Source organism: Eupeodes corollae, chromosome 2, assembly GCF_945859685.1.
Source record: "Eupeodes corollae chromosome 2, idEupCoro1.1, whole genome shotgun sequence".
NCBI lineage: Eukaryota > Metazoa > Arthropoda > Insecta > Diptera > Syrphidae > Eupeodes > Eupeodes corollae.
This window is the reverse complement of record NC_079148.1, coordinates 35,936,471-35,963,820: the sequence shown is the minus strand read 5'-3', so window position 1 is coordinate 35,963,820 and position 27,350 is coordinate 35,936,471. Positions and strand designations below refer to the sequence as shown.

The 27,350-nt window shown below is 33.7% G+C and overlaps 1 protein-coding gene across 1 annotated transcript; it reads right to left on the bottom strand.

The window, feature by feature from the left end:
* Window positions 1-1,379: 1,379 nt before the first annotated feature.
* On the bottom strand, window positions 1,380-9,296 carry LOC129947927 (gamma-aminobutyric acid receptor alpha-like). The gene is made up of 9 exons (XM_056058693.1): window positions 9,006-9,296; window positions 8,785-8,945; window positions 8,525-8,652; window positions 8,329-8,411; window positions 2,693-2,892; window positions 2,261-2,509; window positions 2,015-2,194; window positions 1,786-1,948; window positions 1,380-1,713 (listed from the first exon to the last, which is right to left on the bottom strand). Exons 1-9 carry the CDS (start codon window positions 9,112-9,114, stop codon window positions 1,583-1,585), a joined length of 1,404 nt encoding a protein of 467 aa, XP_055914668.1. The 5' UTR covers window positions 9,115-9,296; the 3' UTR covers window positions 1,380-1,582.
* Between the last annotated feature and the right edge of the window lie 18,054 nt (window positions 9,297-27,350).

Sequence of the window (27,350 nt, the reverse complement as noted above, 5' to 3'; positions counted from 1 at the left end):
TACCCTTACATATTTCTGTTTAATAAATCTTGAAACGAAATCCTTAAACGCATTTTTGTTGCAATTTAGCATATTTAATTTTTTTTCTATAGGTGAAATAATATTGTAATTCAAGTTCAAGATGGCTTAAGTAAAAACTAACAAATTTGTTTTCATTCTTTAAGTTTCCAGCTGTGACGAGACGCACAATAAAATTGTTTGTTTCAGTCAAAGGTAAATTTATTAAAAATAATACACTAATAATTTTCAAATCTGTGAGTAATGAAAACAAAAATAAATTTGCCAACCCTTCACAACGAAAAATGGTTTCTTCGAATTATGTCAACCAAATTTTTTTCCACTATAATTAAATGATATAGTTGTGATTTGAGTTTCTGTAAAATTCAGAGGTTGACTCATCTACTTATAAAGTTTTACTATGGATGCTGGTGTCCCTAAGGCTCTGGGTCTTGTTGCCTAATAAAATAACGCCAAGATGTTAAAAACCTCATATCGCTTAAAAGAATTTCCACAATACCAAAACCAATGTCATATACGAGTAGACTTAGTCAGTTTTAAAAATAAATATCGTCCAAATTACATTATCGCCTGCAAAATGTCTTGAGTTTCAACATTTGGGCATTCTAAAAAATGTTTTGTTTATTTTGGTCACAATGACATTTTGAATTGTAAATTTTATAGTCCAAACGTAAACATTAAACAAAAAAAAATGACGGAAATGACTCCGAACGTAAAGAAAGCGTAACAAATACGTTTTTCTTAGTGATATTTTTTACGACATTTTTGTTTTTGGGTTTTATGTAATTGTATTACTTGAGTTATATGTCGCTAAGTAATAATGATAAGACATTAGAAACGATAGAAATTTTAGTTTTCGTTATGCCCAAAATAAATATCACAACCCAACCCCAATGTCATGAAACCTTGATTCAAAATTCCTTTGGGCAAAATGATAACTAACAATTTGGACGTTCTTTTATTTAAAATTTATTTGGGCGTTATGAATTTCGATTTTGGTTTTCTGCCGATTTTCTTTTCCTTTTAGGGCCTTGTGACGAATTTTGGGCTCTATGAAATTTAAAGATTTGGGCGTTATGGATATGGATGAAAGACCTTATGTTGTACAAGTCACTATCGCTTCAACTACGGAATGCAAAATTAATGGAAATGATATTTTTCCCTCAAGGATTAACACAAGTAAACCTAAATGAAAAGAAAGTTTAAAAAAAATTAAAAATACTTATTTTAATGAAAAAAAATTGGTCTGCATTTTGGCAGATTTAAGAATTTGTCAATTAAAATATTTAGCATAAGAAACTTCCTTTTTGTGATATTTTTTTTTTTTATTATTTGTATAATAAATTTTTAATTGAACAGCGTTTTCCTGTACGTTTTTAAATTGTATTACAATATCAACAAGCATATATAATAACAATTTAATTTATTAATTATAACAAAAAGCTAAAAAAAACAACAACAAAATATTCACGTTTAAATTTTAAACTAAATGCATTTTATCTGCTACAACATTACAACTGATGATGAAAAGTTCCTTAACTTCTCCATATCCTATTTCGAGTCTCTACCATGGAAAGTCCTTTTTATACATTCCATATGCCAGCCAATATAATAAATTGAATAATATAAACGAAGCTGGAAATGCAATCCGTGCAACTTGATCAATCAGAGAAACGCTATTCATATGGCGACCTCCTGTTAACAAAAAACAAAAGGAACAAATATTAAAATATTATTTTTTTAATTCTATTTGCTTAAAATGTTTACCTTTGACAGTTGCATCTCTTTCTCGTTGTTTTCGAAATTTATCATCTCCAATGAAACATAGCCAAACTTGTTTGCATTTCGAAGTGACTGGCGGTTCGGTTTGAGTTGTCCTTTCCATTGTCGAAGCATGTGACGATGGGGCTTGAAAAATAAGAGTTGGATCCTGGAAATTGATATTCAAAATATATGTCATCAGAAAGTGCTAAAAATTTAAAATCATTTTCAGTACGTTGTATATTGGACAAATCATTGAGTTTCGTTTTCGAAATGCTCCTGACACAGATTGTGGTGAACCTCTCATGGAATCTGTGCTTTTATGCTCTGACGTTATGACTCCATCGGATTCTTCAGCCATTTCATCGACATCTTCCCATTCATCTTCACTTACTGGAATCTCTCCACTTCCAGTCTATATTAAATCAAAACATTATTTTATTTTCTTAAGACATTTAAAAAAATTGGAAAACTTCAATACCTTTGTGAAATAATGAACTCCTGCAAATTCAAGTAAAGTTGCAATGCAATATAAAAAACTCATCAACAAAAACCAATCCAAGGCAGTGGCATATTTGACTTTTGGCAAATCCGTTCGAGAATCCAGGCTGATAGTTGATAAAGTAAGCACAGCTGTTATGCACAGACCAACTCGGTCACTTGTTGCCTCACGATGTATCCAAAAGGACACCCAAGATAGGACTACAATCAATATGCATGGCACGTAAACCTAAAAGATGTAGTGAAAAAAAGGACTAAGTTAGTTCCCATTTAAATGACAACTGAACCATAATGGCAAACATATTAAGTGAAGTTGAAAATAAACGGTCTACTTTCCACATCAAGAAACAAATTTTATATTCCTATGATATGTTTTTTGTGGACTTTTGGGGCTATACTTAAGGAATAATACCTGAATAAGAAAATATCCTGTGTGTCTTTTAAGATTGAATGCCACAAGTAGAACTGAAAATTCCCCTTCTCTCCTTTCGTATGTTGAATTCCTGTGTGACATACTAATCAAATCGAATTGATTTAATGTCATTCCAGGAACAAAATTGACAGCATCATCACTGTACCATTCGTAAACCAGCTGACGGGATGTATATCCATCTTAAATTAAAGAAAATCAAATTAAAATTAAACTTAGAAGTTTTTGATGAATCTGAAGCAAGATGCAAAAAAGTTCTCCTCAAACCAAATTATTGGATATTTAAATTTTTAGAGCCTCTGATTGGCTAGCTGTCATAAAAAGTTGTGTTAATCTCATTGACATTTAACGACACTTAGTTATGTTTGACGTGATTGAACTCAGCAGATATATTTGGTCTCTAAATGTAGAATTTGATTACTACTGATGTAAGCTTCTTTCATTATAAAATAAGCAGAGCTTATTTCCTTTTAAAATTTGTGACAAAAATTACACCCTTTGATATTGCCATTACTTGTGCAGTAGAGATTTGGATTGAAATCGCGCTATAAATTAGACAATGATTTATAATTTTGACCAAGTTGATGTTTATGTTTGATTTGAGAACAATTAAAGTAGTGATTATCATCGGCTTTGTTGATCTTTTTGATAATTAAATGAAAACAGTTTTCATCTGATTTTTCCCAACGTTTCGACGGTGATTGCCGTCTTCTTCAGGGGATGTCTTTATTCACAAAAATGATAAAAATGTTTATTTAATACATACGAATATTATGTAAGGCGTACAAGTATGGCTTACATTGAATATTACAAAAACATTAAAAAGAAATCAAACAATTATTCTGTGTATTGCTTAAATGACTATAAGATGGCAGCTGTCAGATTTTTTCTTGTATGTTTAAAAGTTTATAGGGTTAAAAAAGTTGTTAGTTGAATTATTTTTACAAATTTTTAAATAACCAACAATATTTTTCATATAAAGAAATAGTTTAGTTTGAAAATATAGTTTTGTTAAATCGATTTTTAGTCGAAAACTTTTAGGTTTTATTTTTTGAGGAAAAAACGGACGATTTTTAAAAAAACAAATGAATATCGAAAACATAAAATAAAAATAGTTTGAAGACAATATTTTTAATTTTTGAAAAGCTATTTGAGTCGGAAGTAAATTTTTACCAACTTTTGTTAAATTTTCTTTTAATATTTTATGTTTTGTAAAAAAACTGTCAACTCGATTTTTCTCAAAATTTTACTGAATGTTGAAAACAAATTTTCTTATAAGCAAAATTAAGTTGGAAGCCACAATCTCAAATTTTTGAAAAGATATTTGAGTAGAAAATCAATTTTTACCAACTTTTGTTAAATTTTGTTTAGGTTTTTAATTTTTGTAAGAAAACTGTCAATTCAATTTTTCTAAAAATTTTACTGAATATTGACAACAATATTTTTTATAAGCTAAAAGTAATTGGAAGCCATAATCTTTAATTTTTGAAAAAGTATTTGAGTCGAAATCAATTTTTAGCAACTTTTGTTAAATTTTCTTTTAAGTTTTTATTTTTTGTAAAAAAACTTTCAATTAGATTTTCTCAAAATTGTACCAGTTGATAAAAACATTATTTTTTGTTTCACAAAATTGTTTTGGAGATAAAATCATTTTGTATTCGTAAAATTTTGTAGGTGTAAAATTATTTTTTCAGTTAGTTGGATTATTTTCAAAAAATATATTTGTTTGGTATCGCGTTACAATATGTTATATAAAATTTAATTCAAGTCTTTATCGTTCTTGGTTCGTAAGATATTTAGGGTTAACCAAAATTGTTCCCCTTTTTTATAAAAAAAACCGCCCACGTAATTTTCTTGAGAGGCCTTTCTGCATCTTTTTGCCTTATTATCTGAATAACAAAATTTATTTGAAATTGATATCTCTTCTGGTTCTTGAGCTATGGACGACGAAAAAAACGTCGCGAACTACGGACATACGGGCATCTTTCTAAAAATCTTTTATTTCGACTCTAGGGACCTTGAAACGTCGAGAAATGTCAAAATTTTCCATTTGACAAATCGAATCCATTACTACGGAAAGTTAAAAATGAATATGCTTTTTTAAGACTTTATTGAATCGTGAAATATAAAACCTACGACTGGGTCATACAAACCTGTTCCTGTATGCAAAGAGTCTGAATTAAATAAGGCTGTAGTTCAACATCTGTCAAAACCAATTTTGTTTTGTCAGTTAAATGTCTGACATATAGGAAAACGGATCGATTAACTATCGCACAACGCATACAAACTTTTAAAACTTACTACAGAAATGGTGATTCTGCCACAGCTACAATCAATTGGAAATATTGTGAAGAAATTTGAAGAGACTGGATTGGTTACAGATATTTTAAAGCTTGTGTATCATCCTATTTTTAATCATAAAACTGAAAATATCGCTGCTGTAACTGATAGTGTTGCCGAAGGTCAGAATGTGTCGATTCTTCGACGGTCCCAGGAATTAATACTGTCTTACGGCACATTATGTCGTATTTTGCATTTGGATCTACACAACTGAAGCCAGCTGACCATTCAGAACGTCGCGCATCGGTTGTAGTTCGTAGAACAGATAGTGGACGTCGATTTTCGAACAAAATTGTCTTCAGTGACGAAGCGCATTGTTATAAACGAAATCGTTGTATTTGGGGTTCTAAAAATCCTCAAGTTATTGAAGAGAGGTCGTAATATCCACATAAAGTCACTGTTTGGTCTTAGGTTCGGAGGTGTGATTGGATTATACTTCTTCGAAAACGGCGTTCGAACGACTGTCACGGGCAATTCGAAGTGTTATGGTCATATTATAAATAACTTTTTTTGTCTGTTATTGAAGAATACGACTTGTAGAATATGTGGTTTTAAAAAGAAACAACAGAGGATGATCAATTTTCAAAGAAAATCACCTCCAGTGATGAGACACATTTTTACCTCAGTTGATTCGTTAATAAGCATAATTGCTGCATTTGGGTGAATTATAATCCAAGAGTGATTGTAGAAAATTCCCCAAAAAAAGTGACTCTTTATTGTGGTTTAAGGGCTTGCAGCATCATCGGGTCATATTTTTTTCAAAATAAGGACGGTCGCGCAGTTACTGTGAAGGGTGTTTACTTTCGTGAGATGGCAATGAACTTTTTATGGCCAGAATTGGAAGATATTGATGTGGACGATATGTGGTTTCAAAAGAACGGTGACCCTTGCTACACCGCAAACGAAACAATGACTCTTTTGCGCTACAAACTCAATGGCTGTGTTATTTTACGTGGTGGTGGCGAAGTCAACTCGTGGGCCAGCGAGGTATTTTGTTAAATTATTAATTGAACCATATTAATATTATGATAATGAAGGAAATGACAGTAATTTCCTAAATAATTTGCGTTTCATTCAAAATCAACATCGGCCCTTAAAATTTAACTGCCCTTTACATACATACATTTTTGTAATTATTTTTGATATGCAGCTGTTTAGTTCTACTAAATATACGTTTAAAATTTTGAGATTTTGAAATAAAAAAAAATTTAACAGTCCGAAAAAAATACATATTTTTGATCATTAAATATAACTAAGACCATTCCCTTTGAAAGGTTGAAGGGGAAAATTTCTTTCTTATTCCAACAATTTGTTTTTTAACGCCACTACAACATTTTTACCAATTTGTTTTGCACAATTTAAAACATCAGCAGTGCTTTCAACAAAATCAAAAAGGAAAAGACATATGCAAAATCTGTTTTTTATCAATGTTATCAAGAACGGCTTAAAGAACTGAAAAAAGAAGTTGTATGTTTTTTTTTTTAACATATTCCATCCGCTCAATGAAAAAACTCTTATGAAGGGTGTCCAAAATTAACGCAAGATTTGAATTAAATAGAAAACGCCGTTTTTAGTCTTTTGATAGTTATATTTTTATTGACTCGTAAAGTACATAGGATAGGGTTATGTATGGAATAACACATTGGACAAATGGCCTCCACGGCTTTGCATGCACATGCGCACTCTTTTGTTGAAATTTTTCATGACCATTCTGCATAAATGTGGCTGAATTTCGTTGATGCAGCGTTGAATCTCCTTCTTTAATGCACGGGTGGTTGTGGGCTTGTTGACATAGACTTGTGATTTCAAATAACCCCATAAAAAGAAGTCTAATGGTGTTAAATCACACGATCTAGGAGGCCAATTTTGATCACCGAAACGAGAGAGTACACGACCTGGAAATGTCTCATGGAGTAATTGAATTGTTTCACGGGCTGTATGACATGTGGCACCGTCTTGTTGAAACCACATATTGGACACATCAATATCATCCAATTTCGGCAGAAAGAACTGTGTAATCATGTCGCAATATCGAGCACCAGTAACAGTCACTGCTTGACCAGCATCATTTTCAAAAAAATATGGCCCAATTATGCCTCCAGCCCAAAATCCACACCATACAGTCACGCGTTGTTGATGCATTTGTTTTTCGACAATCACATGTGGGTTCTCCGAACACCAAATGCGGCAATTTTGGCAATTGAAAAAGCCATCAAGATGAAAATGTGCTTCATCGCTTAGGATGATTTTGCTCGAAAAATTTTCGAACTGCAGCCGCCAAACTTTCACTATTTTTGAAATATTATTTAATGATGAAGACACGTTGTTCTATCGTGTAACGCTTCATTTTTCAGGGTTGCCAACACTTCACTGCACAAATGGCGGCAAATTCAAATCTTGCGTTAATTTTGGGACACCCTTTAAATAGAGCATTCTTTTCAGGTTAACGTCTTCAAAATTCATACAAAATTATGATTTTGAAAATTAGGTAATATTTTGGCATATTTGTTATTTTTTCGGCAACATTTTAACTTTTGTCGTTTTAGATTGTTTGTCAAAGACTTGTTTTGTTTAGTAAACAAAATTTAAAGCGAGATTTTATTGAGAGTAAGACCTAAGTCCGCGATGCTCTGCCAGCAGTCTTTGTATGTCCACGTGTTTTTATATCCACCTTAGTCCCAACTTACAATAAAGTGAATTTATTATAAGCTTAAAAACAAACAAAATTTTTATTGATCGAATTTCTTCTTTGAGAGAAGCTACTTTTAAATTGAACATTTTTTCTAAAAAAAATTGATAAAGATAAATGTATGTACAGTCATTGGGAAACAGGATCAATCTCCAATTTGTATTGAATTTAATTTCTACACTTGCATTAAATTTTCAAAACAATAAAAACAAAAAAATTCAATTTCAAATAAAATTTGTTAAACATTATACGAAACTACAACTACAAAAGCAAATACTCTGGGCTCCATCTTAATTTTATTTATAGTCCACATAGCATATCCTTTATAAAAAAAAAAGATCAAAAACTTATATTTATTAAGTTTGATTGAGAGAAGAGTTCACTTTTTCAACCAACAAAAGAACAACGATATCGTAAAAGATATCATCAGGAAATTTAACAACTTTCTGACATCCTCAAAACTACTCTCTCTTATATTGAATATGATGCAACGTCATAACTTTTGTCTACACATACATAGATATAATGTGGTTTAAGTATAAACTTACTTTCAAAAATAAGACAAACAGAACAAACACATAAAACTTACAGCTTCCAATTATTAAGGGGCACGACTGACGGTCCATGGGAAAGTTTTTCAATTCCATCGGGCATGTAGCTTTTATCGTCAACCTTTTTATTTTTTTGAAGGGTGGTATAAATGCAATTAGCTTAATGGATTTCAAAATTCCATATAAATGTGTGTAGATTTGTATGTAGAGTGATGCAAATTATAGATAACCAACCTCATTGAATATAAAATATCTCCATCCTGGCTGAGTCTCAGCAATTTATTTGGCACTGTTATGGTATGGATGTGTGAATGCTTTCCGTTGAAGAAAAACGTATCTGGCCTCCAGATTTTGTCAAGCATCTATAAAAGAAAAAAAAAGAAAAAACACAAGTTTAACCCTCATCATGTGGAACACTAGGGCCAGAACAGAACAAGAGCCAGAACCCGCAGTAGCATCTCCTGGGGGAACTATTGCGACCAGCAACCACACACCTTTATGCTGAGTGACAAACTTTTAATGGGTCCTTTGAAGCTAAGCCTTTTGTCTCGCCAATATTGCCGGAAGTAGCAGTCCATTGAGTAGTCCATGTCTAACTCGGATACAGGACCCATGCTCCTTATGAGAATATTCGTCCTGACTATTGTCGGAACACCTAGAAGCGGAGTACAACAATTGAAAGATCTTCGCCTACTTCAACGCCATCTCTCTTTACCTTTTCCGTGAGTTGGCAATTGTGACTGCTCGTAGCTTTTTAATAAGTTCTCAAGGATGATTGAAATATTCTTACTTAGGTAGTCATTGGATGCGGTCCGTTTGCGCATCAGTGTCGTTCCATTGGAGCTCGAACTATGGCTGCGATGTGTGGTGGGCGTTCGGAATGGGTCATCATTGCTATCAGTGGGTGTAATAGTGCGAAAGGATTCATAGATCCGCGATGCGGTTAGTTGAGGTGAAATGATTGGGGTTGTAGGGCTTCTGGACGGAAATGCCAACCTCGAAGATCTGACAATAAAGAGATATAACATAGCTTGTCAAGTGCTTGGCAAAAACATGATAGTATAAAAGTATCTATACTCACCCGCCACCGCTACTGCTATCACCGTCAACCATCAGGTCTAATGTTGCATTCCTTGGAAGGATGATTGTTGTTGTTGTTTCTGTTTCTGTTTCGGTTGTCGAAGGTAAACGTTCCGATGTGGAGGGTGGCATTTGGGCATGGACTATGGTGTCATTGTTATCGGGTGTCTTTTGTGATGTCGGGATACCATGGCATAGAAATGCAACCAGACTTATTACCACAACTAGACTACAAGTTCGGAGGCAGAAGGGTTCAACATCATAGCAGACGTCCGGAAGCATTAGAACACCAGTATCCAGTACGAGTAGTTGCAACAGCAGAAGCAGAACAGAAGCAACAGGAAGGAAGAAATGAAAAATTAGAAACGACTTTTCGATGGCAAACTAAATAGGATATTTATGTCATCGTCCTTTTGTCATCGCTCTCTCCCTACGTCACATTGTCTAACTGTTAAAGTGCTTGCTCATATTTGACAAAAAAGGAAAATAGTTTTGCTGCATATAATAATGATAATTGGTTGATGGATAAATGTCTATAGTGAATAGAACCAATTAGCTTATCATAAATAAAATATAGGAAGACACTGATGGGTGGTGATTTATTTTTGAAACTAGGCGCAATTTTAGCCAAGGTTTTATTTATGACTGGAAGTATTATTATAGCACTGGAGATAGACTTTAAAAGGGGACATTTGTTTTTGTGGACAATTATTTTCATACTAATAAATAATGAGTTTGATGATGGATGATGGTTTTTGGCTTCCATTCTAGACGAATAATGGATGTTGTAATTTATTTTAATATAAATGAGACAATTTTGATTGTATACATTTATTTATTAAATAGGGAAGTTTTAAATTGGGTCGAATATGGAATTTACAATATAATATCAGGCATATGATTTTCACTGCAGTTATGTATCTTTTCTTGAAGGAGATGGTAAAAAATGCATTACGCGGTGAATTTGTATTAGTATTTTTTTTTGGTATCAAAGTCGAGTTTGTACCAAATTATTTATTTAGTATAATTAAACCTTGATAATTTATGATTATGATTATGACAAAAGAAATTGTCATGACAATGAATTGTCAAGTATTTTTCCACAACTGTCAGGAGTTTTCCGTCAAATTTGTACTGAATATTTTCAAGTTAATGTGATGACTGATGACGATTCTCAGTTGGGTCTCTGTTTAATACTACGCTAGCGCGTAGTAGAATTGTCACCTGTCAAAAACAACTTCACAATTGTCTAAATTCTTTCCTTTAAAAATATAGTTAATTGTATAGAAATGATAGATAGATAGATAAGTTCTTTATTTTTTTTTTGTCAATCTTCTTATACGTACAATATTTCATATTAAAGATATACAAAGCATGGCTTTATAAGCCGTCTGCCGGAAAAAACGAATTAAATAAAAAACAAAAAAAGAATACAATATTTGAGTAAAAAAGAGAGAATATTTCACAAAATAAGTTTCATAGTTAAAAATATGTAAATAAGAAACAACAAAAGTAAGCGCGCATGCCCCAACAGAGGAGAAAGATGAAGACACCAAAGATATATTCTTCGAGCTCTTGGACAAGACATATGAGCAGTGCCCTGGCTATGACATTAAAATTGTCTTAGGAGATTTTAATGAAAAGCTAGGAAGAGAAGACATCTTTGGTGGTATAATCGGGAGATACAGCCTGCACGACACTACCTCCGACAACGGATTCAGGCTGGCCGATTTCTCTGCGGGGCGAGACGTTCTGGTAGCTAGTACGCAGTTCACGCATCTTAATATCCACAAGGGGACATGGAAATCTCCTGATCAATCAACCGTCAACCAGATTGACCACATTGCGATCGACGCACGACTTCTCCAGTATCCAGGATATCCGAACATTCCGAGAGGCCAACATTGACTCGGACCACTACCTCGTTGTAGCCAAGGTACGGCTACGGATATCCCGATCCAAGCCAAAACAAGGAAGTACTGTGAGAAGATTCGACGTTAGACGGCTACAATCGCAAGAGACTGCCATGTATTTTTCCGATCGAGTCTCTAATAACCTCTTAAGGAGTCCTATGCTGCCTGCATTAAGCAATGAAAACCAGTGGCAACATTGCCTTGCAGCCATCAGAGATGCCGCCTCTGAAGTGCTAGGTTTCACACGGCCATCACAGCGAAACCCCTGGTTTGACGACGAATGCCGGCAAGCGCACGCAGCGAAACAAGAGGCATACAAAACGGCGCTGCACAAAAGGACTAGAGCTGCTCGCTAGCTCTACGAGCAGAAGAGGAGAGAGCAACACTGGCTTCTTAGATGGAAAAAATGAGAGCATGAGAAGCGCGCGATCGAGGAGATAGAGGGATGTCACAACAGGAATAAGGTTCGTAAATTTTACCAAAAGGTAAAAAAAAACCTCCCAAGGGTACCAGCCACGAACCGAAGCCTGTAAAGACGATCAGGGGAACATCGTAGTAGGACCGCAGTCGATGCTGAGAATATGGAAAGATCACTTCTCCAAATTATATAACAGCGATGACTAACCGAATTCCCCTGTAAGGGAGATAGAACCACTCAACCTCGGCGACGCAGATCAACAATTCCGCCTACCCGACCTTGACGAAGTGAAGATAGCTATATCTAAACTTACGTCAAACAAAGCTCGGAAGAAAGCATGCCCGATGAGTGGAATCTCAGCATAGTGTGCCCGATACATAAGAAAGGAGACCCTCTAAACTGCGCCAACTACAGAGGCATCAGTCTCCTTACATTGCGTATAAGATCCTCTCTGCCGTATTATGTTAACGTCTGAAGCCATTCGTCAACAACCTGTTTGGTCCTTATCAGTGTGTCTTCAGACCACTATCGACCAAATATTCACACTACGGCAGATCTTAGAAAAAACCCAGGAGCTTCAAATCGATACCCACGATCTCTTTATCGATTTTAAAGCCGCGGATAACAGCATCTATAGGGAAGAGCTCTACCGAGCAATGCCTAGTTTTGGCATCCCTGTCAAAGTTATCCGTTTGTGCAGAATGACGATGGAGCATGCACGCTGCTCTATCAAGGTCGGAAAAGATCTTACCGATTCATTTGATGTCAAAAAAGGTTTTAGACAAGGCGATGCACTGTTATGCGACTTCTTCAACATCGTTCTGGAAAGAATTGTGCAAAACTCGAACGTCAACACTAGATTCACAATCCTCTAAAGGTCCATCCAATTACTCGGATTCGCAGATGATATTGACATAATTGGAAGATCAGTTGAGCGGTTTTGAGCATTGCGACGGAAGCGAAGAAGATGGGTTTAGTCAATGAGGGCGAGACCAAGTATATGCTGTCATCAAAAAAGGACATTAAACAACGACGTCTTGGACAAAACGTCACCATGGACAGCTATAACTTTGAGGTAGTTAAGGACTTTATCTACCTAGGCACCGCTATTAATGCAGACAACGACACCAGCGCTGAAATCAAACGAAGAATAACTCTTGCAAATCGCTGCTTCTTTGGACTTAAAAGGCAATTGAGAAGTAAAGTCCTCAATCGAGCATCTAAAATCACCATCTATAAGACACTCATCATCCCGGTTCTCATCTATGGCGCTGAGATCTTCGGGTCCCGTACGCATAGATGGAGAATGGAGGAGAAGATATAACGACGAACTGTACGAGCTGTACAGCAACACTGACCTAGTTAGCAGAATTAAAGTCCAACGGCTAAGATGGCTAGGTCATGTAGAGCGGATGGACATCAACGCTCCAGCCCGGAAGGTCTTCGAATCCAATCCCGAGGAACGGTTGAGAAGAGGAAGACCACGACTCAGGTGGCGCACCCAGGTGGGAGAGGACCTCAACCAACTTGGCGTGCGAAACTGGAGACAGCTAGGTTGTTGGTTGAGGCCCAGGTCCGCCCCGGACTGTAGCGCCACCTTAAGTAAGTAAGTAAGTATTATATTATAGAAGTGGCGGTAAAATTGAACCATTGTCAAGATTCCGGATCACACAAACATTTTCATGACAACGGATTTTCACACATTCTCCGAAAAATTTCATATGAAAAAAAAAGTAATATCGTGCAAGGTAAAGTGCAAAGTGTTTAACAAAACTTGCAAAATAAAAAGACTTTTTTTAGACTTTATTTCAAAAGTGAAAAGTAAAAGTGTTAAACCAATTTAAAATACAACCTTGCAATTATTTCGTATCAGATTAGAATGTATTTATAAAGGTCAAATACTAGGGCCTAGTGACTGACAACTCTCAACCATTCCTGTCTGCGAGTACTGTTGTCAGGGATGGAAGATCAAATATGCACTGACGAAAATTGTTGAATAAATATCTATCATGGTAATGTCAACACATCCAGCTACAGATGGATATCTTCCTTCAGACAAAATTGCTAGGCCTCGTCTGAAGAATTTTGAGCCAAGCAAATAGTGTTAGAGAGAAATTCATCAATGATAATTTTCGACACTCAATGCAGACTATTGCTGTGATTTTTCCGCGAAAAAGATGCAATACCGTGATATTCCCATTGCACAAAATTTGTTGCAAGAGACTAAAACACTTATTTTTTTGGCTATTGTAGTTTATTTCCAATTTTTGACAACATAAATTCGATGGTACTTTTTGTTTATCGAAAAATTTCCGATTTCGAAGTTAATTCTTAATTTCACTACTCTTTGATCACTATTTTGAACTTCTTCGATTTATTTTCAAAAGTAACATTTGTTTGCAATAAAATGTCAAATTCCATTGTATTATGGCTACGATATAGATGGAATACAAAACCTATTAAAAATATAGCTCATTTCTATTGTCTTGTTAACCATTATTTAATTCTTCAATTTAAAAACGGTTCCTTTATTTCTTGTATTAGTTTTCGACAAATTAAAATTTCTTTCAAAATTCTAAATAAAATTTACAAAGTTTATTGTTTGTTGAAACAAAAAGAACAAATACTTTGCAAAATAACAAAAATTTCACTTTTCAATGAATAACTTGGATTGGGGTCAATTAACAAGCAAATACATTTTCCTCAAACACATCCATTGACTATAAGAATCTATTGCTTTTTTATTAATCAAATATTTTAACCAACATTTGTAAACATATCATTTTTAGACAAGGAAGAAAAGAAACCTTTTGTTTTTAATTCATATGAAAAATGGTCCAATTTTAAATTTATTCAAATTATTAAATATCTTAAACAAGTTCTACATAGTAAGTATTTTTTCACTCTGCTCTCAACATAAACATAAAACTATCATTACCAACGAATTTATAAATATTTATGAACCAATACGTCAACAAACCAACAAAAGCCTCTACCCTACAACTTAAATTTGCATGTCAAAGTTGAGAGTCTTTATAAACTATTACATTTTTTCTGAATTGCTTTAGATATGAAAAATATCTCAATATCCTTAACACTACTCCTTATAGAATTTTGGTCATCATTTTTCAATGAACTAACAAAAATGTATAAGCAAAAGTATCATCCAATTTTAATGCACATCACAATCAAACCCATATCACTCTTCGTTTTTCTCCCACAGGAATCTATATATTACTATTCCAGTTTCAGGCGAAAGTAAACTCAAAAAGTCTGATTTTTCTATATAACTACATAAATATATAGTTACTAAACATGCATACATATAAATGTACGATTTTATAGTCAAAGCTGATTTGTTTTCTTAGATTTCCCCAATGACACTAAATTTACTATTAGCCATTATTAGAACTAATGAGGGCACGTTGAGTGGATTTTATCAGCACTTTGGACTTTTATAGTCCCAATGTGACCTTTTTCTTTGAGTTTCCTATTACTATTACCTAATGGTCAGTGCAGAATCAAACAAAAAAAAATAAACTAAGAAAAATAGTCTTAAGGCTATGTTCGCACCATTAGAGAAAGAGTATAACCTATACCTTTGAATTATTTTTATATTCTATATTGTAGTGGTCAAACCAAAGCAAACTAAAAGGACTTATTTTTCTTCTTTTTTTTTTGTTTTTGTTTTTTGAAAAGGGTCATTTATAAAGGTGTGGCCAAAATCATTTTGTACGTGATGCAATGCATAATCGAATAGAGCCTTAAATGACTTCACAGAGTGCTCAATTTCAATAAATATTTATGTCTAAAAGGATTTACTCATATAAAAACAAACATATTGGTTTCTATATCCCAAAAATAAAGGATAATGGTTTTCCTTGTAAGTATACGAATGTGACGTTAGGAAATCAAGGCTTGAAAAATTCAGGAATTACTAAACTATTGTAGTTGATGCCTAAAATAAAACTACTATCATAAAAAATCTATGAAATAGTTCCTAAAAAATATAAGCTCATCATTTCATATCATCGAATTGGTAGCACTGGCATTTGACACTTGGCAAACTAACCCATAAATTTAAGTGTCAAAATATTAGTTTAGTGTTTGTCTTTTATGATAATTAATTTTAAAATCTATTTATTAAAACTTTCTACAAGAATTATTCAAATGCAGTCACTTTTCACGAGTTACGCTGTTTTCGTCATTATTTACCGAATACGTAGGAAATTGGTTAAATATTGAAGATATCGAAAACGTTACAAATGTCACAAGAGCTGCAAATGAACATGCCTTGAACTTAATGTCAATAAAGACACTACTAATTTGCTAGCGAGAAAATATGAAAAGTTAAAAAACCTGTTGAATGCATCATTTAGCATAACGTACCTCATAAATATAAGAAATTTCAACCTTGACATATTTATAAACAAAAAGACATTTTCATTAAAAATTTAACAAGACCAAACCACAGTGATTTCAATACCAAACGGTGGCCATCATCAAAAACAAGGCTATTCAATATATCCTTGCTTTTTTCAAATGAATATATCCGCATAAGAAACAAATCCTACAGCTGCCCTCAAGCTAGCCACCGAAATTTGTATTCAAATACTCTTCCGTATATATTTGTCACGTCGCTCGTCATCGTAAGTTCCGTTATACTTCACTCTACATCCATCAATTTTTCGTCCTTGATTTGCGATGCGATGACATCAAATAAAGAAACAAACAAACACACACAACACATGTACGAAAAGAAAAACAAACCCTTTTTAACATTTGACTTCTAGAAATCCCAACACTTCTGTCAACACCTTTGGGGCAACACATTTTTTTTGCCTTCTCCATCCATCAACATGAAAACAAAAACTGTGCAAAAAAAAATAAAAATCACAGCCACACAGTTTGCAACAACATCATACACCAGCTCACCTAAGGCTGTTCATTTACATCTTCGACGACTATGACGACGACATTTTTGACATATAGACAACCATGATGAATTTAATCCCCAATCTTACATCACCACACCATTATCTTAGTTCATTTAAGCTTTTGATCTAAAAACCTTCAGAAACAAAATCTAATGGAGCTGATTTGCGAACACTGTTCTCCCGGTTTTCAAAAGAAACAAAAAACGAACAGTGCTATAGCAGTATCCTCTTTCAAATGACATTTAGTCTAACACTCATTCATTTATCATGATACAATGCCAACATTCATCTTTACTAAATGTTTCTTTGACGTTTATGTAGTTTGACACTTTGAATATAATTTTCCAAATGAAATTTTCAAACATTAAAATCTTAATTACAGGAAACAACAATGAAAGCTATTGCACCGAGTTTAAAAGCCATACATAGATAATACAACACATATAATGTGTACACCCCTTTAACTTTTTATGTTTGACATTTTCAAAGGAATAATAAAAGCTTCTTTCCACCCAAATAATATCAAACTGAAAGAACAACTTGCCATATTTGACACATTGTTTCATCATTGTTTGACAGGATGTGTAATTTTGTTGTTTTTCCTTTCTTATTCTCTCGTTTTTACACCCCGAACGCACTACTTTCGTCTCATATAAGGGTATGATAACCTTTTTTGCGGTAGTTAAGTCATTCAAACTATTCATTATAAACTGCCCTCTTGAGGAATTGAGTCAAGTTCTCAGCGTATATTTCAAAAATAGTTTCACAAGGGTCACCACTCACCCTTAAGCTAGCACATACATGAGTATGTGATGGATATGTGCCTTGCAATGTTCTGATTTTTCTTTCGTTCAAAAATTGCATGAATGCAGTTACTTTCAGTGGTTGATAACGTCTATGCTTTTAGAAAGGCAAAGGGGGTTAAGTTAAAAAAATGAAGGGGGCATAATTTAGTTCGATGGGCTCTGAAGAGACATGTCTATCTTTATATTATGAGAGCAAGGATGAATGGCTTTGGATGGCTACAGATATGAGGAAAAATAGACGAAGAATTCAACATCAGAAAAAAATGAACTCTACCTCAATTTTGAAATAGTAATTTTTCGAAATATGGTTATCTCCACTGCTGCTCCGTCCATATTGGTGGAAAAAAATTCTCTCCCACCTTTATTCTAATGACTATGTCCATATAGATTGATAGATGAGTTACATGATGATATAGAAGAATGTGTGGACGGTTCTTAAGATTGAATGATGACACATCTGCTGTCAATATTAACTTCTACATCTCTAGATACCTGAACATATGCATTGGCATTGAGAAAAATTAATGCATAATTGTGTGCATATTTAAAATAAGAATCAATATGGTGCTGTCAGATGGTCTAGATAGTGATTTAAGAACAATATTGCTATTTACTTAGTGGAAGCACAATATAGTTTTATAATTTCGCAGGATGCATAATTGAACTAAGCTAGAGTACATACTGAAGTATGGTATGAAAACAGTTCGGTTTGACAAATTAAAACATCCCTTCAAGTTTGAAGATTCCTTAAATCTAGATCAAGATTAAGATGTAAGAAAAGAATTTAAGAAATTAACTCGAATTCGTCACAATACCAACTTTAAAAAGAGGCTGGGATGCGACCCACACTGATGACTTCCCATCCCGTCTGTCGATTTGTCTTGCTTAAAAGTTTGTCTATATGTACTCGTATCAATTTTTACCAAATTTGAGCACTATTTTTTGTAGATTTTATTTCTTATGAAAAAAACGGACTGTTGGATTTTTATATAAAAATTACTGAATATCAAAAACAATATTTTCTGTGAAATAAAATTAGTTTCAAGCCAATATAATATTTGTAATTTTTGAAAAGATATTTGAGTCGAAAATCATTTTTTACCAATTTTAGTTAAATTTTGTTTAGTTTTTATTTTTGTGTACAAAAACCGTCAATTCGATTTTTTTCAAAATTTTACTAAATATTGACAAAAATATTTGTTTAAAGATAAAAGTAAATGAAAGCCAATATTTCAAAGAGTTGAAAAGATATTTGAGTCGAAAATCAATTTTTACCAACTTTTAATAATTTTGTTTAGGTTTTTATTTTTTGTAAAAAACTGTCAATTCGATTTTTCTCAACATTTTTCAGAATGTTGTAAACAATTTTTCTTATAAGATAAAATAAGTTTAAAGCCTTAATTTAAAGTTTTTGAAAAGATATTTGAATCGATATTCAATTTATACCAACTTTGAGTTGTTGTAAATTTTTCTACCGTAATACCGACCCGACGGACTGAATATAATTCCGATTGTTTTTAAACAATATTGGATTTCCGAATCCAATATTGTCGAAGATCGAACGCGAATTAAATTCCTTTTATCTTAAATGATTTAAAATTAAACAAAAACGAAATTGCACACCGCCGATGTGCCGCGAGAGTTATTATGACACTTTACGAGTAACGTCAGTCGATATGACAAACAGGTGAAAGAATTCACCACAGGTAGCAATAAAAGTATTGCCAGCCCAGTAGCTCAGCTTAAGGGGGGGTTTCGATGAGGTGAATATTTTATTAATCAAGGTGATTAATAAAATTGAAATGAAATTGATATCAAAATGATATCGAAATACGACGAGGTGAATTTCTCCAAGTCGTATTGATTATAGTGGGCGGCAGGAAACTTTTTACTGGAAGTTTACCAAAACCAGTAGCTGAAAAATTTGTCTTCAAATAAACTCACGAAATAAAAGAAAGGTTTTATTTTCCCGAAAGGAAATTTAAGTTGTGTTTTATTGCCTGGAAAACCTTGGCCGAAGCTGGGATTAAAAACCAGGATCTTTTGTAAATGAGAAAGAAACAAATTGAATTATTGAGATTGACAGAAGGTCAATTCTCGATAAATGTCTTGCAAAAGAAAATGATGAATATAATAATAAAAACCGATAAAAGAAATCACTCGAAGAAAATTATTTGGATAAGAAACAAAAATCAAAAAAATAAAACGGTAAACTCGTCCCGTAATATCAGAAAATTAATACTTCGACTCGAAGGTCAAAAGGACGAATTTGAAACAAATGAACAATAGAAAAAAAAAACGAAATATTCTTAGAAACACTATACTTAGCTTCTTTTTGATTTCCTCAAACGACTATCGTAATCCTTCCTCACTTTTCTCCACCGCAGAACAAAACAAAATCTTTAACTTAATAGAAACTTAAAGGAAAAAAAAACTATCGTAGAAAAATTACTTAATGTATGTCTTTTCAAAAAAAATTCCTTCACACAATTTTTCTTTAGTCAAAAGGCTTTCGACGCAATTCAAAAAGTGGCCATCATCATGGCGAGCTTGACCCTTCCGGCTACCTGCCCTTAGGCAATCCTCTCGGATCTTTTGCGTGGTGATCGATCTGTCTCGGTCCCGCAACTGCCTCCATCCATAAGATTGGGGTGTGCGACCGAGAAGCCAGATATCTTTTATCGCACGCGATCTCTTTAAAAGGTGATGCGATCACTTAGTAGCTCTATGAGTGAGTTCAGCTCTTCACTTTTCAACCCATTCCAGCCAAGACTTTCTGGAAAAATCATGTGGAATTCCTCGCATTACCGAGTATTTACACGCGCTAGTTTTTAGTTGAGGAAAGACTACTTATGTGGTGTTAAAGGAAGTCGGTAGCCAAGCCTATAATTAAAATAAAAGTTATTAAGATATTCTTGGAGTGATTTTTCTATCGTTAATAATAATGTACTTTATGGTGGGCCCTCGGCCATACTACGTTAAAGTTGGTGTGACTTTTCTACACAGATTGTTGGGCAAGGGTATCGTCTTCATGTCTTGACGATATTGTTTATCCAATATGTGGGCCAACCGTCGCACAGTTCGTTGGTGTGGAATCCTTTCGCACACTTTGGTAGGACCTGTTAAATTTGCTTTCCCAAAATGCTATGAGAGCAGGTCACTGGCTGATGGTCCAGGTTTCTACTAGACTCTTCTAGAATTTTGGGGCCGCAGTAAGAAATCGTCAAGGGTGGTTAGCAACAAGGGAGGTGAAACTTGTTGTGGTAAAATTTACCGCAACAAATCAATTTGTTGCAAAATTTTCCACCGTAATACCGACCCGACGCACAGTGGTTTCGTGTATATGGGAGGAGCGGTCAAAATTAAATGTTTTATTTCAAATAACACATAATACAAACCAAATATAAAATAACATGTCATTTTAATTTTCTAATGGCGTTTTTTTGGAATATGCCGAAATGAAACCGAAAAAAACCCACTTTCCCACACTAAAAAAAAAATATTTTTTTGTCGGCCGAACGCTGAAATATAATTTGTCTTCCTTCAATCCTTATTTTTGTTTTGAGATAAAGCAAAAATATAATTATTTTTTTACATTCCGTTATATTTGTTAAGTTAGGAATTGAAACTAGATTGTAATCTCTTAGTGAAATTTTGGGGCCCTCAAAAGGGCCAATTTGGGAAAATCTGAAGTGAAGCTTATCAGATTAACAAATCTACAACCTCTTTGGGAAAGCTTGATTTATTGCTTTTTTCGAGAACACGAGCGTTGGACAAAAACGGGTCTGAGGAAAGCAACAACCTATTTATTAAATCGGTGTTGGTCGCAATTCTTGATATTTTTCTTGTATTTCTTTCCCTAAACATTTTAACCTCTTTGTTTTTTGCTTCAGCAGCTTCTTCAGTTAACTGGCCTATGGGTAATATAGCATGTTGGACGATTTGTGCCCCATGAATAAGTACCTATAGGTAGATTGAAATATATAAAATAAAAAAGTCGTTTAATTTTATGTAACGAATCATTTAAATCACTTGTATTGTATGTAAACATTAACAATGTACATAGGTACCTAAATACATTTCTTTTTTTAAATTAGTGAAGATTTTGCCTACATACCTTATGTACTGAAGCAGGCATTGGATACCAAGGATATTCATTAACAATTTCTTTGGCAGTTTCCAAGGAGTACTTTTCAAATGCATCGATCTTGATAGCAAAGCAAGAAGCCAAAGTTTTCAAAATCACTGCACATCTCTCCAAAATTGACTTTTTGATTCCAGTAATTTCTGATGAAAGCGAAGGGTTTGCAAAAAACCTTCGAGCAGTGTTTCCATCATTAGAGTTCCCTCCACCCTGTTTTGGTTTATCAATAATGAGGCCGGTTTTCTCCCTGAATTCATTTTGTATTCGCTTTTTCTGCCTTTCGAAGAGAGGTTTTTCATCTGGGCCTGTTCGCCATTTTTTGAATTCAGTTCTGTACGCAAGATGAATGAAAAATTCAAAAAAACGTATCCACGCGTGTAATGGAGATATGCCGAAGTCCAAGCTGTCTGCGTTAATTGTCTTTTGCAAGGAACCTTGAATGTCGTTCATTGTAGACGGTTTGGCTCCACAAATATAGCATACCTGTTGTGATAGGTTGTCTGTCAAAGCGTTGCAAACCTTTCCATCCACCATTGTAAGCTTTAATACATGTTGCACAAACACCTTGGTATCGAGAGATGCAACAAAAGTGGGTGACAATTTACTTATTTGATTGTGAATGTACAACTGCTCATCTCTGCACAACTCTGCTGTTTCCTTTTTTAGCTGGAAACGCACTGGTCTGCAATATCTTGTGGATCCTGGTCGGGGATTCTGCCATAAAATTTGTTTGTCGTCATTACCCTTGTTGAAAAGTTGAAGGGGGACATATGACGTAATGAACATGTCACTATCGCTAAATTCCCCCACCATTCTTTGCTTGTACTCCGACTGTCCACTACTGCCATCAAATCCCCACTTTCCAATTAGCGTTAAATTGCACAAGCCTTCTTCAAGATTTATATTGCCCTCTAAATGCGATTCAACGATCCGTTTTGCAGTGTGGTCTAAAAGACCTTGAAGAGAAATTTCAGCTGATGATTCGCATATTTTCATTTCCTTCGGATCCGGATAACATTCCTTTTTTGCCTTAAGCACCTTTCCATACGATGGGAATACATCCTCATTCGTCCTTTTATTGACTACACTTCGAATGATTTGGTACTGCTTTTTGGAAAGCTTAGCTTCAACCAGTATTGCCAGAGCATCACTGACGTAAAGTTCTTTTTTATGTGTAGCCTTACAATTTTGTAAGGTAGAAGCTATATCCGGATCAATTGAAGCAATACTTGCAATGCGTCGCCTTTTTGTCCGGGATGAACTTTCAAGAAAGCTTTTTTTTGGTCTACCTTGTTGAATTCTACTGGAACATGGATCATTATTTTTGGGCCTGAAATTTTCAGTGTCATTTAGCCAATCTTCATTCTTAGTTAAGAAAAAACAGTAATTTCTTGAAGCTTTGTGCCATCTTTTTAAAAACGACTTGCACAGGCTGTTGATTTTTTTTTCTATATCATTAGAATGTTCCAAGTTGTAGATTTCAACAAAGGCGTTCAATGTTTCTTTATACTTGGTAGCATCCCCTACCTTCTTCAAGTCACGCCAAATATTAAATAAATTACGACGTTTAATAATTAAATTTGGCTCTAAAATAATATAAAAACGAAATTTCTCTGTTGAAACAAAGCGTAATTTTCGACATTTTAGCACATTTTAGCAAAAAAAAATCTATATGCCCGAATTGGTAATAAAATTCCCTAAATAAAAATGTGTCTTTTATAAGGGGAAAATAGGAGACATAGAAGTTATTCAAACTTGAAAGTGATAAAAAAAGCACAAAAAGTGATAAGCTCCCACATTGAATAACGGTTTTAACTTAAAATTCCAGCTAATTTCACACTAAAAATTATCTTAAAATTATATACATACCTTGGTCACTCAAATCCATTACTTAAATTGCTAAAGTTATTGTTTAGCATCAATATATCACTATTTTTAAAACACCAAAAAACGAAAATTTAAACTTCGCCGAAATTGAAAAATCACCCAACTTGCACGATAGATCTCACCATAAAGAAAACAATTTAAAGAAAAAACTAGTTTGGGATTAAAATGTTCCGTTATTATAGATAACATTTTCAAAAAAAAAGTAAACAACTTTGACCTTGACTTTTCGACTTTTGGCCTACTAGGTGAACCACTGTGCGACGCACGGACTGAATATAAGTCCGATTGTTTTTTTTTAGATTTTTATTTAAAAGAAAAAAAAACTGTCAATTCGATTTTTCTCAAAATTTTATCAGATTTCAAAATCATTATTTTTCGTTGCACAAAATTGTTTTGGAGACGAAATAATATTTTAGTCGTAAAATTTTGGAGGTGACAAATTTTTTTTTCAGTTTTTTTGATTTATAAAACAAACCGTTAAATGGATTTTTTTTTCAAAAATTATATTTTTTTAATATAACGTTACAATATATTATATAAAATTTAATTCAAGTCTCTAGCGTTTTTGGTTCGTAAGACATTTAGGGTTAACCTAAATTTTCACCTTTTTTTTAACCTGCTATGGTAAAAAAAACCACCCACGCAATTTTCTTGAGAGCCCTTTCTGCATCTTTCTGCCTTATTATCTGTATAACAAAATTTATTTGAAATCGATATCTCTTCTGGTTCTTGAGCTCTCTCTAAAAATCTTTTATTTCGACTCTAGGGACCTTGAAACGTCGAGAAATGTCAAAATTTTCAATTTGACAAATCGGACCCATTACAATAACTTCCTATGGGAAGTTAACAACAGTCAGAAAAAGTATGGAAGTGACTCATACACCATGGACTTTATATTTTCTATTTATTCTCTTGAAAACTTCCACCTTATAAAGGGTTATCCATTTTGCGGTTTCAAAAGTATAAGGCTGGAATTCGACAGTTAAAAAGGTGACATCTATAAAATATAGCAGCTTTGTTTATTTAGTGTTGCCGTGTCATTGGTAGTTTGTTTCAACTAACCATCTCAAAATATATCAAGTAAATGAATTGTCCATGGACCATGCCCTTTAAAGAACATACAATTTTTAAATCTTATGTAAGTTAATTTCGACCTAAGTGGTTTTGTACTATTTACTAACTAACTATGCCAAGATGTTGTGGTTTTAACCGTTATTTTGTTTTCATTATTAATCTTTTTTTATCAACCAAACATAGTAAAACATAGGAATAGTGAACTGCAACTGCAACAATCGATAGAAGATATTCAAAAGATTCTACCTGTGACAATTACTGCGCCAAATTTATTGAATTTCTTGATGATATTGGTGCATTTATTGTTAATGGCAGAGGGTTTAGTGACAAAAATGGTGAATATACTTTTGTAAGCAGAGGTTCTTCAGTGATTGACTAGTGTTGCCCTTCGCACGCAATCACTAATTTGGTTGAAAATTTTAGTGAAGATTGTGTAACCTTCTCAGATCACATGCCATTAATGTGTTCCCTAAAATCTTCAGTAACAGCAGAAGCGTTACTTATAAAAATAAGCTCAAGTCACTTGTACCCTTCATCATAATACCGACAGATTCAATTGAAGAACGATGCAAAGCAATCAAAAGCTGTATTTATAAAGCAAACAGAGCTCCAAAATGTTAAGTTTAAGCCAAAAAAACCTTGGTTTGATTTAGCTTGCTTTATGGCCAGGAAAAATGCTCTTAAACACCTTAAATCCTTCAGAAAACTGAACCTGGAAACATGCCGTAGTAACTACTATGATGCCAACAAAAAATATAGGATTTTATGTAAAACTTAAAAGCAAGATTATTTCGCTAACCTTACTAGGAGTGTTGAATAAGTTCATTCCTCGACCCGAGGAATATCTTCGAAGATACTGGCTACTGTAAAGTCTCTTTATAAGGATATTACTGTCGTGTTTGTCAGACTTCTTTCCCACGAAGAAAGGTGTTCGTCAAGGATGTGTGCTAAGCTCTCTTCTTTTTGTTCTGTTTTTAAATGATCTTCCTGCGGAACTTCCAATCGGTATTGTTTTAGACGATCTTCAAATTAATACCCTTTTATAATGTGGACGATATCGTACTGTTGTCAGATAATCCTTCCAATTTGCAACAGCTAATTGAGGATTTTATGACTTACTGCATTCAATGGAATCTTGAAATAAATCTTGATAAGTCGGAAATAGTAATATTTCGCAATGGTAGAAGAAGAGCAGCGTGCGAAAAATGGTTTTACAATAATTCAATCAATACAACTATCTTGGCGTATTGTTTAATTACAACATGTCTTGGAATGAGCATCTAACAAACAGATTGGGACCATCTAAGAATTCCATCAATGCAAAGAGGTCGAGACTGCTGCGAGACAATACCGTACAACACTCAACAAATATACAATGCCGCCTCAAAAGCTATTATGTTGTACTATGCTTAAGTTTGGGGATACCGCGAATACAACCAAGTCGAAAAATTGCAGCGTTTCTTCATGAAAAGATGCTTTTTACTGCCCGATAATACGCCTAACTATGCTCTGCACATTAAATCAGGTTTACCGAAGAGTTTTTTAACGTCCCTCCAGCTATATTTTTCTTTCATAAGGCGAAATCTAAATCTTCCTAATAATAAATTACACAACATTTTATCGAAAGCCATTATAACAAGAAAATCTTTTGGGCTAAGGAATGGTTGGATCTGCGGGCTCCTTAATATCAATGCAAGAGAATTTCTAGGAGATACTGATGGAATATGTTAATTGTGTAATATGGATGAATCGGAAAATACCAAGCACTTTATTGGAACCTGCCCAGTATTCAAAACGTACAGGAGAAAATTTCTTGGCAGCGGCATACTTTCTCAATCTCAACTTCTCAACATTCTTAATGGCTACTGCTACCCAAATTTATTTATTTACCTATCTATCTACTAAAACTACTTAAGTCAATATAAGTTTTTTTCGTTAAATATCTTAAGTTGACGTAAGCGATTTCACTTTTTTTAGTAATATCGAACATAAAAACAACTAAAGATATTTTAGCAAAACTTTTCTGCCTATTACGAATTATCCTCTACTTAAGTTCTTTTACCTTTTGCAAGACCCTACGAATTAAATTTAGGCAATTTTTCAAAAATTAAAAAAGCAAAAAAGTTTGAAGACAAAATATATAAAAAACCATAAGTAACTAAAAACACTTAAGTGGACTTAAGAGCCTATACATTTTGAGCACAGATCTAACTACACAATTTTGATAGGACAAAAATTATAATTATGATTCCGTTTCTTTCATTATTTTTTATACTATCAATGTTGACCTCTCTTCTCTAAATTAAAGTACAGTCTAAGCTAAATATTATTTGTATCGTTTATGAAACAAAATAAAAACTACTGCATTGTCAACTAAACCAAGGACTGCAGTCCTGCTCCCACCTTCATCTGAGAAAAGACCAAATGTTTTCTTATAGGTAAATATTCCTAACCCAGTGTGTGGACTTTTTTTCTGCAAACTAAATGAATGTGGTGAATGTTTAAGAATTTATGCAGGAATTTCAATTTGGAATAAGTCAAGTATCATTTTGCTTCTTGGTCTTCACCGCCACCATCATTGTCCTGCTCTCGTTGTTAGCAGAAGAATAGCGTTCTATACTCACATGCAACATGCATGTCCTTCGAAACATTGTGACAAATTGCTTTCTCCAAATGCCTTACCATAGCATTATTTTTTTTGTTAAACCTTTTTTTAAGTCGACCCATATTCTTCCCTCGCAATTTAAATTTTTTTAACCCCAAGTTCCAACCAATTATTTATTTAAGTTAAATTATATTTT

Coding starts and splice junctions, on each gene's coding strand:
- LOC129947927 (XM_056058693.1), bottom strand. CDS start 9,114: ATGCGCAAACGGACCGCATCCAATGACTACCTAAGTAAGAATATTTCA. Junction 8,412..8,524: donor GATATTTTATATTCAATGAG/GTTGGTTATCTA, acceptor AAAAATAAAAAG/GTTGACGATAAAAGCTACAT. Junction 1,714..1,785: donor AAGAGATGCAACTGTCAAAG/GTAAACATTTTA, acceptor TTTTGTTAACAG/GAGGTCGCCATATGAATAGC.